General features: G+C 37.3%; 1 protein-coding gene across 6 annotated transcripts in view; it reads right to left on the minus strand.

The window, feature by feature from the left end:
• The window catches only part of KCNIP4 (potassium voltage-gated channel interacting protein 4), a 1196254-nt gene that overhangs the window by 4822 nt on the left and 1173238 nt on the right, over nt 1-18194 (minus strand). For all 6 annotated transcript variants that reach the window (XM_012472347.3, XM_012472342.3, XM_012472346.3 and 3 more), the window contains 4 exons: nt 11904-11974; nt 2674-2781; nt 756-860; nt 105-167 (listed from right to left, as the gene is read on the minus strand). In XM_012472347.3, coding sequence (XP_012327770.1) covers nt 105-167; nt 756-860; nt 2674-2781; nt 11904-11974 — 347 coding nt within the window. The remainder of the gene's footprint in view (nt 1-104; nt 168-755; nt 861-2673; nt 2782-11903; nt 11975-18194) is intronic.

Genomic DNA, 18194 nt, shown 5'->3' on the forward strand with positions numbered 1-18194 from the left:
CATATGATCTTTCTATTTTGCCCAGTTCATGGTAGCTAGCTGGCAATCCTCAGTTTAGTTGATATGATAGCTGAAGTGACAGTTCTTATACTTCAATTACTTACTTTTTGGCAGCTTTCAATGAACTCATCTATGGTGACGACCCCATCTTTATTTTTGTCCATTTTCTATTCAGGAAGAAAACAAAAAATTGTATTTATCCCATAATACCCTCACACCTGAACCAAATGAGCAGAAGCTGATAAAAAGAAAGCCTAGCTGCTTATTTCACATGGAGGAACTGTTTCACAGCAGGAACCAGTAGTTTCTTAGAGATAAAAATGTAGGGCCAAACCCTTTTAGGCCGTTCCCTTTTCAATATAATGTGGTGAAGATTTAGAGTCACTCTGTCCTAGGTAAAATGCTACCTCCTAGATATGACAGAGCTTGGGCAATTTGCTGAAACTTTCACAGCTTTCCTTTTTTCTCATCTGTAAAATGGGATTAATGAGGGTTTATAGGATTCTTGTAAGAACTGAATGAAAGCAAAACCTGTGAAACATGAGAAATGTTTAGTGTTGTATCAAGGATTTAGTGAATGTTCAATAAGTGTAGTTATCAGCATTGTAAATTCAAAATCAAAGCTATTAAAAGGATGGTAAATACTGTTTTGTCTCAGTAAAAATTATTTTCCTTTGAATCATCGAGGTGCTTGGCAAACATCAGGACTTTATCTCCTACTTTCATTCCCTCTTGACTTCTGTTTTCATTCCTACCTGAAAAAATGTTTCCACATGTTGTCTGGGAGCATCTTCTTTGAGGACAGGATATGTACATTTACCCATCATGTCGTATATTGCTTTCATTATGTCAAGCATTTCCTGAAAAGTAAAAGGCACTTGCATGAGGCTGCACTTACGTATGAAGAAACCAGTCTAAGAAGCTCTGACGGATGTTTCCTGCTCAATTTTAAATTTTTGACTTTTTGTTTGTTGGATTCTTTGTTAGATGACTGTTTGTTGTCCCAAAGGAAAAGCCAGCAGCAGAAGAATCAGAATGTAAGAATTAATTCTGATCTCTTGGTTTCAAAATGAAGCAATTTCCATGTATTTAACATAGGAAAAGAATATGCTGGTTTAATGTTTGGATTTCTATAGACTTTAAGTAGACTATATTTAATTGAATCATTATATATCTTATGTGTTAATTATCAGTTTCCATCTGTTGAGAATCAACTATAATGTACACCATATATTGAGAACAAACACTACTTAGAATTAGTGAAATAATTGGTAAGTCTCAAAGATCATTAGGATTTTTGTTGTATTTTTTTGTACTGTGGCTTTAACTGAAGACATACCTGAAGACTAGTGAAAATATTTTGACCCTGGGAAACATCTTGAAATTTTATTAACTTTTTATCTGAAACAGTCTAATTTTTGCCTTACCATTTTCATTCTTATGAGAATAAAAATATCTAATAATTTAAACATTCAGATTTATTGTTGCACATTTGTTTCACATGAAAGATCTCTTGATTAGGTTGATAATATAGATCTAATGTATATTACTTTTAAGAGTATTCAATTCTATTATAAATGATAAAGTAATTTGTAAACAGATGAAACCTTTTAAGATGTTTTAAGTATAGATAAGTAGGAAGTAGTTTGTTAGACACAGGCAGAATTCTTGAGATGTGTTAAACAGAGATAGAAAGGAATTGAAGAACAAGAGATACTTAATATTCCTGAGGTACCTGGGTAATATTCATGGTATAAAAATATACAAGAAGCACTATTTAGGATATGCTCTATATATGTGAACACTTAATAGTCATGAGGTCTTAATTTGGCACCCATTGTTGACACCTATTCTAGCCTCAGGTGTCTTCTGTTCAAGAAACACAAATGAAACCCATTATTACTTATCAGGCTATACTTATAGCCAGGCACACTTGAACCTGTGTCTGTACAGTAGCACAAGTTCATGTCATTGGCAGGTGGCCCAGGGCATCTTTCGTCTGTGGGGCCACTTGATCAAAACTCAATTCTGAGGGAGGCTTTTGAGGCAGAGAGAGACAGGACAGAGGCATACTGAGCATGCCCAGGATTCAGGGACTGTGGTCTTTCAACCCCACTTGCATCCTGTGTGGTTAACTTATCCCTTTCCCTTTACTTCTTGCTTTGTTTTAAATTAATTTAATAAACTGTATAATATGAGTATCTTAATTTGGTCTGTGAGCTTTGTTTCCTGAATAATCTGCCTCAAAGCGCATTTGGAGACCCCACCATTGCATCAGGTCATTCCACCATCTACATGATTGCAAAATTGCATTTCATTATGGTTCACATGCTATGGTGAAAAGAAAGGCTGCAGGCTAAATATTGAAACATGGCTTGGATACATTTTCTTTCTAGCCGATTCCAACCACGGTCTTTATTCCATTCACAGTATTAAGATGCCAGCAGGAAACAAGGGTGTAATCTTTATGTGTTAATATATTTACTTTGGAGCTTCATCATAAACTATTTCTATTCCAGATTTTTAATTACACATCTTTCTTCCACTACATAAAATATTTTGGATTTCCTGAAGAAAACTATTTTCAAATTAATAATTGCAATTGTTTAATATTTTAAAATTAAGAAATGAAAATCATCCAAATTGTAGCTGTGTTGCTTAGGCATCCCTTACCTCTTTAGTGATGTAGCCATCTTTATTTATGTCATACAGATTAAATGCCCAGTTGAGTTTTTCTTGTACTGTCCCCCGAAGCAAAATGGAAAGACCCTTGATGAAATCCTAAAAAGAAATAAAAATACAATTTTTATGACATTTCTAAAAGAAAAAGCAAAGAAATGATGGAAGGGCTACAACCCTCTGGATTTTGAACCACTTATTTAGTAAAATGATTGATGTGTTACTGGTTGTCTATTTTTCAGAGTTCTTTGTGGGCATAAATCACTCCTTAGTCTTAACATTTTTATCTTCTAATTGGAAACTGAGTTAAATCAATGGTAGTACTGGAAATTGTATAAGTGGATACCCACACAGCAAGAAACTTGAGTATAAGTGGTATTGGCTTTTCACTGCAAGTGCACATGATTTACTAAAAGAATTTAATAGTACAGTCTTAAAAAAAATACAAGTGCACACATAACACACTTCACAGTGAAAAAAATTTGCTAACAAGAAATGTGGCTGTCCATAAAAGATGATATACCAATTGTGGTCCTTAATTAGAAATCCAGTTATAATTTACGTGTGGACAGTGGGTAAGAGCATGGAGCTGGAGAGGACAGACTGCCTGGATTCACCCTTCAGCTATACCACTGGATGGCTTTGTGTCTTCAGGCAACTTAACATCCCTTTGCCTCAATTCTCGTATCTGTAAAATGGACCTATTGATAGTATCTATTTTCTGAGGATTAAAAAAGAGGCTGCTTAAAATTGACAAATGGGATCTAATTAAAGAGCTTATGCACAGCAAAACAATCATCAGAGTGAACAGGCAACCTACAGAATGGGAGAAAATTTTTGCAATCTATCCATCTGACAAAGGGCTGATATCCAGAATCTACAAAGAACTTAAATTTATAAGAAAAAAACAACCCCATCAAAAAGTGGGCAAAGGATATGAACAGACATTTCTCAAAAGACATTTGTGCAGCCAACAAACATTGAAAAAAAGCTCATCACTGATCATCAGAAAAATGCAAATCAAAACCACAATGAGATACCATCTCACACCAGTTAGAATGGTGATGATTAAAAAATCTGGAGACAACAGATGCTGGAGAGGATGTGGAGAAAGAGGGACACTTTAATTACACTGTTGGTGGGAGTGTAAATTAGTTCAGCCATTGTGGAAGAGAGTGTGGTGATTTCTCAAGGATCTAGAACTAGAAATACCATTTGACCCAACAATCCCATTACTGAGTATATCCCCAAAGGATTATAAATCATTCTACTATAAATACACATGTACACATATGTTTATTGTGGCACTGTTTACAACAGCAAAGACTTGGAACCAACCCAATTGCCCACCAATGATAGATTGGATAAATGTGGCACATATACACTGTGGAATACTATACAGCCATAAAAAGGATGAGTTTATATCCTTTGCAGGGACATGGATAAAGCTGGAAACCATCATTCTCAGGAAACTAACACAAGAATAGAAAACCAAACGCCGCATGTTCTCACTGATAAATGAGAGTTGAAGAGTGAGAACACATGGACATGGGGAGGGATAGCATTAGGAGAAATACCTAATGTAGATCACAGGTTGAGGGGTGCAGCAAACCACCATGGCATGTGTATACCTATGTAACAAACCTGCATGTTCTACCCATTTATCCTAGAATTTAAAGTATAACAATAATAATAAATTTAAACCTTAAAAAAAGAAAAAAGGCTGCTTATAACAATCCCTGGCAAGGACATTGGCTATGTAAGTTTTTGTGAGTAAATGGAGCCCTCCGTTTGTATCCTGGCTAAGCTGGTTTGATTGCATTGCAGACTGGCCAGATTAACTTGATTAAATTCATTTAGATTTGTTGTTTTGTTTTTGTTGTTTGTTTGTTTTTTGAGACAGAGTCTCACTCTGTTGCCCAGGCTGGAGTGCAGTGGCGTGATCTCGGCATACTGCAACCTCTGCCTCCCAGGTTCAAGCTACTCTTCTGCCTCAACCTCCTGAGTAGCTGGGACTACAGGTGCTTGCAACCACATCCAGTAATTTTTGTGTATTTAGTAGAGATGGGGTTTCACCATGTTGGCCAGGATGGTCTCGAACTCCTGACCTTGTGATCCGCCCGCCTCGGCCTCCCAGAGTGCTGGGATTACAGGTGTGAGCCACCACTTCTGCTCAGATTTGTTGTTATGTACAGCAGGGTTAACGTTACAATGTGCTATATTCAGTTTATAATCCAATTTTAGGTAGAAATGAAAGCAGAGGGAAAATCTAAAAGTCTTCTGGGTGAATTTGCATTATATCTCTCCTTTTCCACATTCTCTTATTCTATAGCTGTATTTCTGTCCCAATTTCTTAAGTTTTTTTTTTTTTTTTTTAATAAGTAACATCCATATAGTCCAACATTAAAAAATTATATAAGCTGTTTGGTGAAAAATCTTTATTCCCTTCCCGGACCCAGCCACCTGTCCCTTTTCCCCATAGACAACTGACATAAATAGTTCATATTTACTTCCAAGGAATTTTTGTGCATATACAAATATAAGATACATTTGTTTGTTTTACTAACAGATTTCTATACTTTTTTTCCCACTTAACCATAAATCGGAAACATTTCTAGTTTCCATTGTATATGTAAATGTATCATAGTTTATTTAACCAAATTGTTATTTTACATTTTTTCTCATTCTTATTTCTAGATATTTTAACCTTTCTGTTACTGTTGTAAATGTGATTTTTTTCTATCATATATTCTAAATTAGTTTTTTGTATGTATGAAAGCTGTTGATTTCTGTATGACAATTTTGTACCCTGCCAATTTGCTGACAGCATAAGTTGGTTTTCTCCTGGGTTTTTCATGTATGAAATATTAGCTGCAAATGGAGTTAATTTTACCTCTCTTTTCTAATTTTTAAATGTTTGCTTTTTTCTAATTATGTAGGCTAATATCTTTAGAACAATGTTACATAAAGAAAATAATATTCTCAGTTTTTTCTTGAACTTGAGAATATTTCTATTTTAAGCATAATAATTATTTTATCATGCTAAAGAAGTATACAACCATTCCACTTAAGCAAATTTATCAAGAATGGCCATTGGCCTCTTTTGGTAGATATGAAAAAGACAAAAATAAAAATAATTGTCAAATTCATATTGCCAGGGGCCTTGAATAATTCAGCTCAATCAATTTTAAGAAAGAAAAACAAACTTGGAGGACTCACACTACCCAATTTCAAAACTTAGTACAAAGTTACAGTAGTCAAAACAGCACGGTACTGGCATAAAGACATGTATAGAACAGTGGACTAGAATTGACTCTAGATATAAACCCAACTGTCTGCAGCCAATTGATTTTTCAATGATGGTGCCAAGACCATTCAATAACTATAGAAAGGATAGTCTCAACATATGGTGCTGTGGCAACTGGATCACCGTACTTAGTCTACTTCCCGTTGGCATTCAGGATAGAATGTCAAGTAAGAGAAAAAGAAGATTCCAGGAAAGGCCACAAAGAATTCCAATATTGGCAAGCGTAGAGAAGAGAAGCTGGCAAAGCATCTTGAAAAGAAGTTACTAAAGGGAGTCAGGAGAACTGAGAATTTCCCTAGGAAAGGATTGTTCATTTTGCTGCTGAGGATGGAAAAATGTTCATTGGACCAGCAACATGGAGGTCACCAGTGAGTGATAGGGAAAGGTCCAGTGGAGTAGAAGGGGTGAAGAGTGATTTTTAATGAGGAGCACTTTGAAAACTGAAGGGAAGAATCTAAAAAGAATAAGAGTCGGAAATGGGCTGATGCTCCTGAGAAGTTGTGGAGAATCCAGAACTTCTACATCTACCCATCTACATGGGTAGATGAGCCAATCTGAGAAAGGAGTTGATACAGGAGACAGAGGACATGGTGTGGATGCCAGTAGCTGCTTTACAGTTGGAAAGATGACTGCATTTCTGTCTAATAGCTTTAGCAAGTGTCGGCTGCTTGGGAGTGAAGAACCTGGTAGAAGAGGTAGGAATCGGAGGTTTGAGGAGAGAGGAGGAAGCTCTGCTACTAGGCAATAAAGTGATTCGCAAATTAGAGAAGAGCAGACTTTCCTCAAATTATTTCCCTGCCATATTTTAGATAATTATTTATCGATGATATATAATACAGTGTAATGAAAAGGTAATGACGGGCCTTGGAGGTGGTGTGAGTATACATCTTGCACAACCAGCAGGTGGGCATGATGGCTCATGCCTGTAATCCCAACACTGTGTGGCGGAGGTGGAAGGGTTGTTTGAGCTCATGAGTTTGAGAGCAGCCTGGGCAACATGGCCAGATCCAATTAACAACAAGAACAACAAATTAACTGGGCATAGTGGTACACATAATTGTCCTGGCTATTTGGGAGGCTTAGATGGGAATTGCTTTAGCCCGGGAGGTTGAGGCCGCAGTGAACTATGATTGCACCACTGCTCCAGCCTGGTCAATGGAGCAAGATTCTGTCTCAAAAAAAAAACAAAAAAAACAAAACCTTGGCTTTTACAGAAGGTATAAAATATTCATTGCAGAACATAGAGCCTTATTCAAAGAAGATTGCTGAGCAGTTTTAAAAGGCTAGATGAGGTTGATGGTTATCAATGAAGACCATATATATATTTTTTAATTCACAAAGTAGTAGTTATATGTCATTAATTGGAAGGGGAGCTGCCTACAGGGTCTTTGAAAACATGCTTAGAGTATTTGTTCTCAAAATACAATGTGCAACACAATCACCTGGAGAGCTTGCTAACACACAGATTTCTGGGCCCCACCCCACTAATTATGATTCATTAGGTTGGATTGGGGCCCCAAGATTTACATGTCTAACAGGTTCCAAGGGGAAGCCTATACTGCTTCCAGGGATCACACTTTGAGAACCACTGGCCTACAGCGATCATCACTGATATTGACCTCCCCACCACACATAACAGCAGAGTAACAATGAGAGAGTTAGAGATAGCACTTTTAAGTCAAGCTTGGACTTGTTTGCCTCCCTAATAGGTCCCAAATTTCCATTTGGTGCTCCATGATATTCTGTGAGAGCTCACTCCATCTCTGGGTCTAGTGATAGAGCCATGACCTGGCAAAGTCAGGAAGCACATTTTATCCCTTTGGCCAGACAACTGGATCTGTGGTTGGCATTTGACTAAATCTAGTCCAAATCTAAGAATGACTCCCCAGACTCAGGTTCTTGCTAGGAACGGTAGGACAGAGATGTGCTTCTTTCCTTGCTCAACAGGAGCAATGAATTATGAAGCCCAGGAGCTGTGGCCTCTTACAGCCCTAAAGGGTCCCCCGCTTACGTTACAGCCAGCCCTATCTCTGGCCTTTTTGTTCCTGTGAGCCAATGAAATTATCATATTGTTTTTTTGTCACTTAGTGTATCATTTTCTAATACTTGTGAACAAAAGTATCTTAATTCACATGCTGACATCTAATTCACATCTTCTTAAATACTATATATCCTGAAACAATTTACATTAAAAGATAGCTGTGGACTTTGAGCACCTCTCTCTTTTTGTCTTGTGGGATGATACCAGTAAAGAGTTATTCAAAACAGGAATCACTATCTTATTTTGTACAAAAGAAAAATGAGAAACTTAATGTGGCTTATAAGATTTTTGCTCCATGCTTTTCTGAGTGGTAATTGAAGTCTCTCAAGTAGGAAGTGGCAAACAAACTTAACAACAACTCTCAAAGAGGACATTGCACAATTACCTTACTTGTAAATGTGAAAGGAGGTTATATCTGTTTCCTAATGTACAAAAAATGATAAAGGGGTGGGAAGGTCTGTACCAAATTCTGGTTTCCATTCTCTTATTATCAAGGCAAAAGAAGGGAAAAGGCATAGGGATTTGACTTTATAATAACCTGGACTTGTTCAGCTGTGGACTGTGTTCATCTGCCACAAACTTTTATTGAGTGCCTCAGTGCTGGCCACTATGCCAGGGACGTTAGTCCTCCCGACTCCCCACCTGCCAATCAAAGACTGCTATGGCTTAGAATGATGCATTTGCATGTAGTTGCCTTACTGGGTAATGAGATGACCAATGTCGTCATTAATTGGCTTTTTTAGAAAAATCCCCCAACTGATAACTGCTATAGTTAACATCTAATAAACACTGAGCACATATTTGCTGCCAGGCACAGAGCCAAGCCCTTTACTGACATTTTCACCTTTTCATTCTTATACTATCTTACGAAGTATCTTTGGTTGCTGATGTTTTAGAGGTATGAACGCTAAGGTCACGAGGGTTAAGTACTCTGCCCGGGGTCTCAGAGCCACTGGGTGGCAAAATGGAGATTAGATCCCGTCATATCAAATTCAGGGCCTCTCCTATCATATTTATTCTGCCTTTCAGGTTTAAGCAAATTAAGTGGAAAACTTCCATTATCCTTTATCATAGAATCAGATGGTCTCTCTACTGGACCTCTCAGTATGCAATTGCTATTCAAAATGTGTTCATTCCCTAACCATGTCTGTTTTCTAGAGATTTTCCAGGGAGCTAATCAATTTAGAAAAGTAACTGCAACAGCCTAGTTTTAAATTTGACTTTCATTCAAACTTTATTAATTTAGCCATTAGTCTTCCTTTAAAAGGAAAGGCATTTTACCAACATGCCCATCATATATAACCATTACAACTAATTTCCCAAATTATAATCAACATTCACTGCAATTACTGGTATTTTACATAAATATTATAAAAGCAATGTTGTGCATGGTTCCATATCATTAACACCAGACTAAATTTACATATAAAATTGGATATAATGTGCCCTAGGAAATTGGTGGTGTATTTCTGCTACATAAGTAATTTCAAGTAATGGAATCACTAATAGTTTTTGCCTTACTCATCCTCTGGAATCCAGCTATAAAAGTTTATATTAGGTGAAGTATATTAGGTCAAACCTTTGATTTCTATATTATAGCTAAATTCAGACTGTGCTGGAATTAAATTTGTTCATAAAGTGAAGCAAACACAAATATGACATTATCATGAAATGATTAAAGTTACTATCATGGAGTGACCTAAGCTGCCATTAGCAAAAGAAACATTATGAAGACTGGTACCCAGGACACTCTTCCCCTGACCATCTCCTCTCCCTCCACTAACTGCTGGTTCTACACCCAGGATAAACATGCCTGCTCCATCTTGACTAAGTCCATTCCTTCACCTTAGTTCATTCCTTCTCCACTCTCAGCTTTTATTTTTATCTTCTCAGTGATATTTCTCACTTAAGTTTTGGGAGATGGCCTTTTGGGATTTCTGGGCCCAGAATCTTTTTAATTGTGGTACCCAGTCTGCATGAGCATGGAGTGTGTGTGAGGAGGCTCTTGGCTGCCCCTGTTCATCCTGCCCCTGTGGGGACTGGCTGGATGACATCACAGAAGGCTGCACCCTTCTTTTTCATCTTGATTCCACAAAGCCCTTGCACCCAGATAGCTGCCTATGCTCATATGAACTTTTCTTTTATACATGACAGTTCTGTTGAAATACAATTCTACCAATTCTGTTTTAATTTCTTTTTAATTTGTTTAATTCTTCACCTCCAGTACCTTTACAGCAGTTCAGGCTTTCATCAGCTCCTGTCTGGACTCTTGGAATACTCAGCTGCTAATTGCACTCCATGTTGCCAGGAACATATATCTGATAAATTAACATCCCTGCCAAAAATTCTACAAAGACTCCTCACCTCCTACAAGATAGTCTAGTCTCCCTAGCATCCTGCCTAAGACATGTCAGGATCTGGCCTCTGTCTCCTTCCCCAGCCTTCCCTCTTGGCTCTCCAATTGTATATTCTATCTTCTTGATGATTTACACATTTTCCCTTGGTTCCAGGACTGATACACTCTGTCCAGCCTTTGCCCTGCTCTCCATTGCTTCCCATTCCGTCCCAAGCCTTCATTCTCTTAGGGAGCTCCTGACTGTCCTTTAGACTTAGTCCGTCAATTCCACTGGGCCGGCTTCCCTGCTACAGCCCCTTCTGTGCAGGTACCATTTCCTTGCTGGCCCCATTCATCCTCTGCTTCCATTTATCAGGACTGTAATCAAAATTTCTGCTCATATTTAAGATGCACCCTTCCCCACTTTCAGAAATAAATGCATCTTCCAAATTATCTCATTTCCATATATATATATATATTCCATAAATAAATATATATGTATATATGGGAAAGAGAAACTGGAATTACAAAGCAAAATATGTATAATGCTACTTCTGAGACTAATCACAACCAAATCAGAATGTAACAAATAAATGAGGTATACTTTTTTCATACCTTTTTTTCTAACAAAAATAAAAGCCTTCACAGCTGAGCAGAGTTCATGTCTTGTTTATCTCTTAATATTTAAATCAATATACTACAATTTGTGATCTGCTGTGTACCATTTAAATAATATGAATTACATATCTATATGAAATATAGATATTTATATAAGCTATTTATATAAATATATATATTTACATAAGCTATGTGAATATCTAGGACATATTTTATTTTACTAGATGCTTATACACAGTAGTTCGTGAACAAAATTAGATATTTTCGAGCCAAGTGGGGTGGCACGTGCCTGTAATCCCAGCTGCTCAGGAGGAAGGGAATTGATTGAACTTGTGGCGGAGGTTGCAGAGCCAAGATTATGCCACTGCACTCCAGCCTTTATGACAGAGCAAGACACTCTCTCTCTCAAACAAACAATAACAAAAAAACTTACTGTACAGATCACTTAAAGTTTGTAATTTAAAAAGAGATTTCCTCGTAGAATTGTCAGGCTGGTGAATATAGTATTTTTCAACATTTAATTTCTTGAATTTCTTGCCTGTTTGTTCCACTTACTGAGACTTCCACAAAGGGGCTTTTGGCTTTATTATTTTTGTATTTCCACCGCCTACCACAGCTACTGGCCCATAAGGAGGTGTCAGTAACAGTTAGTTAAATCATTGGCCTTCTGGGATTTTTTCACATACAGTTGAAGAAATGGACTCTCCTTGTATGAGCCAATTTAAAGTACTAGAAAATAAACTAAACATGGCTTGCAATTTGTACATCTTTTGAAAGATAATATTTAGCAATTCCACAAGAGAAAGGGAATGTCCTTGGGCTTCATTTCCCCTGAGCAAAAATAATCATCACCAAACGCACATTTTTCCCTTAAAAAGACTGAACTCTGAAGTCAAATGATATGAAAATAATCCAGGGCTTACCTCAAAACTCACAGCTCCATTGTGGTCCGTATCAAATGCATTGAACAGAAAATGTGCATATGTTGTAGAGTCTGAAATAGTGAAAAGGGAGTATCATTAAGTCAGTGTTTCCATATCCTACATAAGACTTGGATAGCAGTCCAAGCTTTCTTTCATCCAGAAGAATTAACTCTGCCGCCTTTAGTTTGTGCTTTCCTCACAACTGCTTACCCTCTTTCTGTAGAGGACTAGAGTTTGAGAGTCTAGTCAGGAATGAGCGACCAACACAGAGGCCATTGGTGACAAACATCCTCTATGAGTTTCTGGCTGGCAATGCTATATTCTTGGGTGATGAGATTAACACTGGGACGGGAAATGGTCCCATAGGTGGGTGTGAAGATTGAGACTTCTCTGGAATTTGCTTAGTGTTTGGCAGAGACCATCTCTAGAAGTAATAAAAATACTACTAATGAGACAAAGATGAGCTGCTGTTATTAGTGTTTCTATTATTATTAGAACTTTTATCATTGTTACAACTCAGATAAGGATATTGGGACTTAGGGTGAAAAACATGCCCAAAGTCACACAGTGAATAAGGAGTAAATCTGGGGCATGAACTTTGGTCTTTCTGACTCTGAGAACCAGCCCAGCCCACAGTCAGTACCAGGTCAGCCCAGAGCCAGCAAAGTTGGCTGATGGACTGGGGTCAGTGGTGACTTGAGAAGTTTCTGTGCCTGTGTCGGAAGAGGACTGGGTGGTCCTAAATGTTCCTAGTTGTATGAAGTTGCATGAAGTAGGGAGCCCCTACTCTGCCTGGGTCCTGGGTGGGATTCAAGGATCTGGGTAATGATGGACAGGTATGTCTTCAGAAGTCTAGCTTGTCTTCTTAGTTTGCTTCCATCGGGTATTTTTCCCCTCTCGTTTTCCCTTCCTTCCTCTCCTCTTTCTCCTTTATCTCCTTAATCTCTGGGCTTTCTGCCATTTCATTTAAAAGTCTGTATTTTTTCCTTATTGTTTTTTGTTCTAAGTGCCTAGCTTTCATTCCTAAGGGCTTCGGTGCTTGACCCTTGATCAAATTCACATGATTATTTTTAATGTTTCGTCTCCTGGGCTTTAGCCTTTTATCTTAACCTTTTTTGTCTTAAAAAAAAATGGTAACCTTTTAGCTCATTGGCTCTCCTTTTATCTTCTGTTTTAAATCTCATCTATTTCTTTTTTATAACTTTTAACCTTTATTGGGTTTTAACTTATCATTGATTCACTTTTTACTTTATGAATTGCTTTTTATAGGCTGTCATGAAGCTAAGTCAGAGTACCTGGAGTACAGAATTGCCTTCCCCAGATAAGAGAGGTCAGAGGTCATCTAAATTTCTGTCCTGGCTCTCAGGGTCCACAGCCTCTTGATGCGTTATTTTTCCTGAGTGCCTCAGTGTAGTAATGAACGTTACTGAAGGCTGCACATTTCATGAGGCAGACTGTGCACTCAGTTTCTCAAAATGACAGCAACATCTTCTCTTATCTCTCACCTTTTTAATATGCTATAAGGAATTATCTTTTAAACAGGAGTTACTAACAGTTTTCAATGAACTAATCAAACACCAAAATTGGGTCTAAATAATATGTAAAACTGTTGCATCTAGAGCGGATGTCCATCCAGTATTGATAGGTTGCAGGAAGAAATCCTTTTGCATATGGAGCCAGGGGTTTAATTACCATAAACCTAGTTCTGTGTTTTGGGAAGCTCCATTATAGAGTTATCAAGAATTGGCAGCCTGTTTCAACTTGCAAAGTTGTTTTGCTCTCAACGGTACTTTTTCACACACTTCTTGAACTATATAGTACCCTCTGGAGATGTGAATTAATAGATGGTGTGTTAAACTTACTTTTGGAGGAGGAAAAAAAAGGAGATTTTGCATATTTTATAATGAGCTTCATTAAGCAGGTCTCTAGTTACCCTGTTTTTACAATCAGAGTAAATGCCTTTACCTTAGCAAGCAGTACTCACCATGAATAATGGCTCAAAACAAATGATGTTTGCTGTTTTTTTTTTTTTTTTTTTTTTTGTGAGACAGAGTTTCGCTCGTTACCCAGGCTGGAGTGCAATGGCGCGATCTCGGCTCACCGCAACCTCCGCCTCCTGGGTTCAAGCAGTTCTCCTGCCTCAACCTCCCGAGTAGCTGGGACTACAGGCGTGCGCCACGACGCCCAGCTAATTTTTTTGTATTTTTAGTAGAGACGGGGTTTCACCATGTTGGCCAGGATGGTCTCAATCTCTTGACCTCATGATCCACCCACCTCGGCCTCCCAAAGCAGAGAGGTTTTTAGTAATAGCATAGTAGAATCAGACTGCCTGAATTTGAATCTCAGCTTTACCCTTCACCAAAGATTAAGTGCATGACCTCAGGCAAGTGGTTTTACCTTTGTGTGGCTCAGTTTCCTCATCTATAAAATAATAACAATATCAGTCTTTACTTCATAGAGATCTTAGAAAGTTTAAATGAGACACTATTTGCAAAGTGTTTAGAAATAATCCTAGGCACTTATTAAAATTTCAATAAATATTAGCTATTATTATTTCCTAGACAAGCCATTTTTATTTCAATTACCTTAAACACATATGATCAAATCTTTTACAAACATAACATCTTTCACCTTAAATATAACTTTCTGTTTTTGTAGGATTTCTGTTGTGTGTTTAGGTGACTGGAGTTCTAATTTTATGCAATTTTCCGTGCAATAAAAGACAAGAGAATTATGTCCTAAAAAGCAATGGGCCTTCTGATGGAGTTGAGATTTCTTCTGGCAGGCATTGAAGACAGTGGAAAATTTTAAAGAAGAGGAATGAAGCTACTTGCTTTGATTGGGTGAGAGGAAGAAGCAAAGGCATAGGAATATCCAGCTAGGCAGAAAACTGGATAAAATGATGAAAAGATAAACTATCCCCAAAAGCATCTATGATTCTGATTTTACTTGACTGTGTTCTTAAGCACTCAGTAAATATTTGTTAGAAGAGTGAATAACTGACTACTTGGAATCTAGATTTTAGTAGAGTCCAGGGCTTAAAAGATATAACAGTGATCTCCCTTCTCTCTCTATGACCTGGTGGTCTTCATGATTACATTTCTTTACATAACAAATACTGAGTTTGTTAAGCTGAGATTGCCTCAGTTTCTTATAATTTTACTTGTAAAGCTGAAAAATAAATGTTGAGATTTTATAGTTGGGCAACAAAATTTACAGAGTCTTAGGATGGGAAGACATTTTGGATATTATTTAGTATTGTATTTACATTGAACAAAGGTAAAAATAGGTACTTTTAACTGACATACTAAGGTCACCTAGTTAGTTCATGGTAGAGTTGGTAATGAAATCAAGATATTCCTATACAATCTCTTAGAAATAAAGTATACTAGAGTAGAAAAAAACCCGAGGATTCCTTTGGTGTGACTCCTACATTTTACAGAGGAACAAACTGAGGCTCAGAAAAGTAAACCACTCGGGGTTACATACCTTGGTGGTGGCAGTCTGTCCACAAACTCTAAACTATCTTAGTCCAAAGTTCTTAACCCAATTATATCCAGAACACAATGAATATACCAACTAACCCTTGAGTTCATTCTTCATAGTACTTGAACAAATATACTTGATTATCACGCCCCAGGTTTGCAGAATGAAATCAATCTGGTTTATTTCTTTTTCCTATCCCAAACCCCTACTCCCATTCAATTCAAGCACAAAGAATAGAATTAGCTTCATGTATTTGAATATACAATTCATGACATCGTTACTATGGTAAGGCAAGTTCATGTGCATGAATACTAGCTTCTGTCAGTAAGTCCTCTGTAAATCACCCTGCAAATTGTTAGAAATATTGTCCAAGGACAAGAAGGATACTCACTGGGTGATGTCTACAGAACTCATCTGACTCAAGTGCCTTCCACAGCAGCTGCTTAATAAATGTTTATTGACAGATTATTCTGACTTGAGCTCATTCATTCATTCATTCATTCAACAGCTGTTTATGAGATGCCTAGTGTAGTCAACATAAGTGCATTCCGACAGTATGAGCAGGAATAGCCCAGGAAACTATATGGGCTTTAAAAATGTTTTGTGAGCTAAAAGCTTATACATGAAAGCTTCTATTGTATGTGGGGTTTAAAAGGTTTTTTCCTAACCATATAAGCAAGAGTACCAACAAGCAGTTTCCTCTCTGCTTGCCTTATAGTAGGCATACTTTATCCCCTGCAAATAAGAGACTTTTGTTCAATCCAGTTTTTCTGACATCCAGCTCACCAGACAAGTTGTGCTTGATAAACTGCTTCACAAAGCAACAGAGAAAGCTAACAGCCTGACACAATACAAATTGCAGAGAGCTCTGTAGATAAGACAAAGCATTTTCCTGGAGGAAATGTTGAGATGTTGTGATTTATGGACCCATCAGTGTTACTGTTCATAATGAGAAAACCTGTTGCATTCAGACCATCATCCTGAATAAATGACTCCATGGAAGTGTAAGGATGGCCATACATGAATTTGCTTGCCATCAGAGATCACATTCTTCCTTAGGACATTTTTCCTTTTCTGGCCTCATATATGAAACAAGTTATATGTATTATGTTATTTTTAAAAATGCAAAACAAATCATAATTCTTTAAAATATTTAATTTCCTTCAGTGATGCCTCATGCGTTCAGATTTATGCATTCAATTAATATAAATAATCAAATAATTTTAAAGAATGTAACTAATTTTTTCTCAAATCTCTAATCTCTTTGGATTTTGTAATAAGAATCCTTTGCAAAATAGATGTTCTCTGTTTAAGAAGATGTCTAACATGGAAATGTTATTTTTCAAATAAAGGTAAAATTTTAATGTGGAGCCGTATCCAAGTTTTAATATGTAATAACTTTATTTGAAATGATCAAATAATAACAAAGATTTTCATCTGCATCTGTGCTTTGTTATTAATGCCTATTAATATGTTGGTAGGCACTCAGATATTAAATATAATTTTTCTTTAAAAAATCCATGGGTTTTAAACAATTCAGAAAAATATGAGTTAATTAATACCTCAAATTAATCTTTCATTAAAGTAGACAGTGAACCCATTATCATCCTGGCATCAGGCACTATACCAATACCTGTCTGTGGTCTGTTAGAAGGGCCCTCCTCTCTGCACTGTGGTAATGAGATGGGATGGGAGAGTTGTCATCCAACGTATATCCAAATTCACTGAATAACAAGTCTTCCTGTGTTTTCTTAGAATTCTAATTTAATTCTTTTGAATGCCATCAAAAACAAAAATCTGTTTTGACAAATCAGGCACAAAATTGTTTTAAATCACTAAACTATCTAAAACCAAATGGATTAAAACCCAAAAGGAAACCTGACTTTTATATGAAACAACTAATACTTAAGTGCTTTATACTTTTCAAAGAGTCTTTAACAGATATTATTCCATTGTACAGTGATAGCCACCATGTGAGGTGGGTGTCATTTGTTCATTCATGCAGAAAGTATCTATCAAGTGCTATTACTTGTCAGCCACTGTCCCATGACCTGTGGATACAGCAGTAAACAAAGTAGAGAAATCCTCTGTTCTCTGCAGCTGACATTTGAGTAGAGAGAAAGACAATAAACAACAATAGTACCAGTGAAAGATATATTATTGGATTGTCTTGAGTGCTGAAGAGAGAGATAAAGCAGGGGAAGGGGATGGGGAATGTTGAAGGCCTTGTAATTTAAATAGAGTGGTCGGGGCAAGCTTCACTGAGAATGTGGCATTGGAGTAAATGCAAAGGTGATGAGATATGGAGATGAATATTTGGGAGAAGAGAATTTCAGGCAGAGGGAACAGCAAGTGCCAAGGCACAGGAGCAGCATCACGGCTGGTGTGCTGGTGGGATGGCAAGGGGGCCATTGTGGCTGGTTGGAGTGAGTCAGGTGGGAGAATGGTGGAGGACAAGGCAGACAGGGGACAAGAGACAGTGGCCACCACTTGCAGGCCACTCCATAGGTTGTGGCTTATGCCTATGGAATGTTACGGTTTTGAGCAGAGCAGTAACATGAGTTGCTTACATTTTAATTAAAATGCTTACATTTTAATCGATCACTGTGACTCATTTTAAGAGTAGACTATGGTTGGAGGAGGGGTCATCAGAATCAGAGAAGTCAGTTTGGAGACTACTGTGTTTATTTTGGCAGGAGATGACAGTGGTTCCTCTAAGTAGTTTAAAAAAAAAAAAAAAGCATTGGCAAGGTCAATGGCAAAGTCAACTGTGGCCATAATCACAGAGAGAAACAATTGTCCCCT

The sequence above is a fragment of the Aotus nancymaae genome, unplaced genomic scaffold (genome assembly GCF_030222135.1).
Source record: "Aotus nancymaae isolate 86718 unplaced genomic scaffold, 86718_ANA_hifiasm-v0.15.2.pri h1tg000006l, whole genome shotgun sequence".
In the NCBI taxonomy this organism is placed as follows: Eukaryota; Metazoa; Chordata; class Mammalia; order Primates; family Aotidae; genus Aotus; species Aotus nancymaae.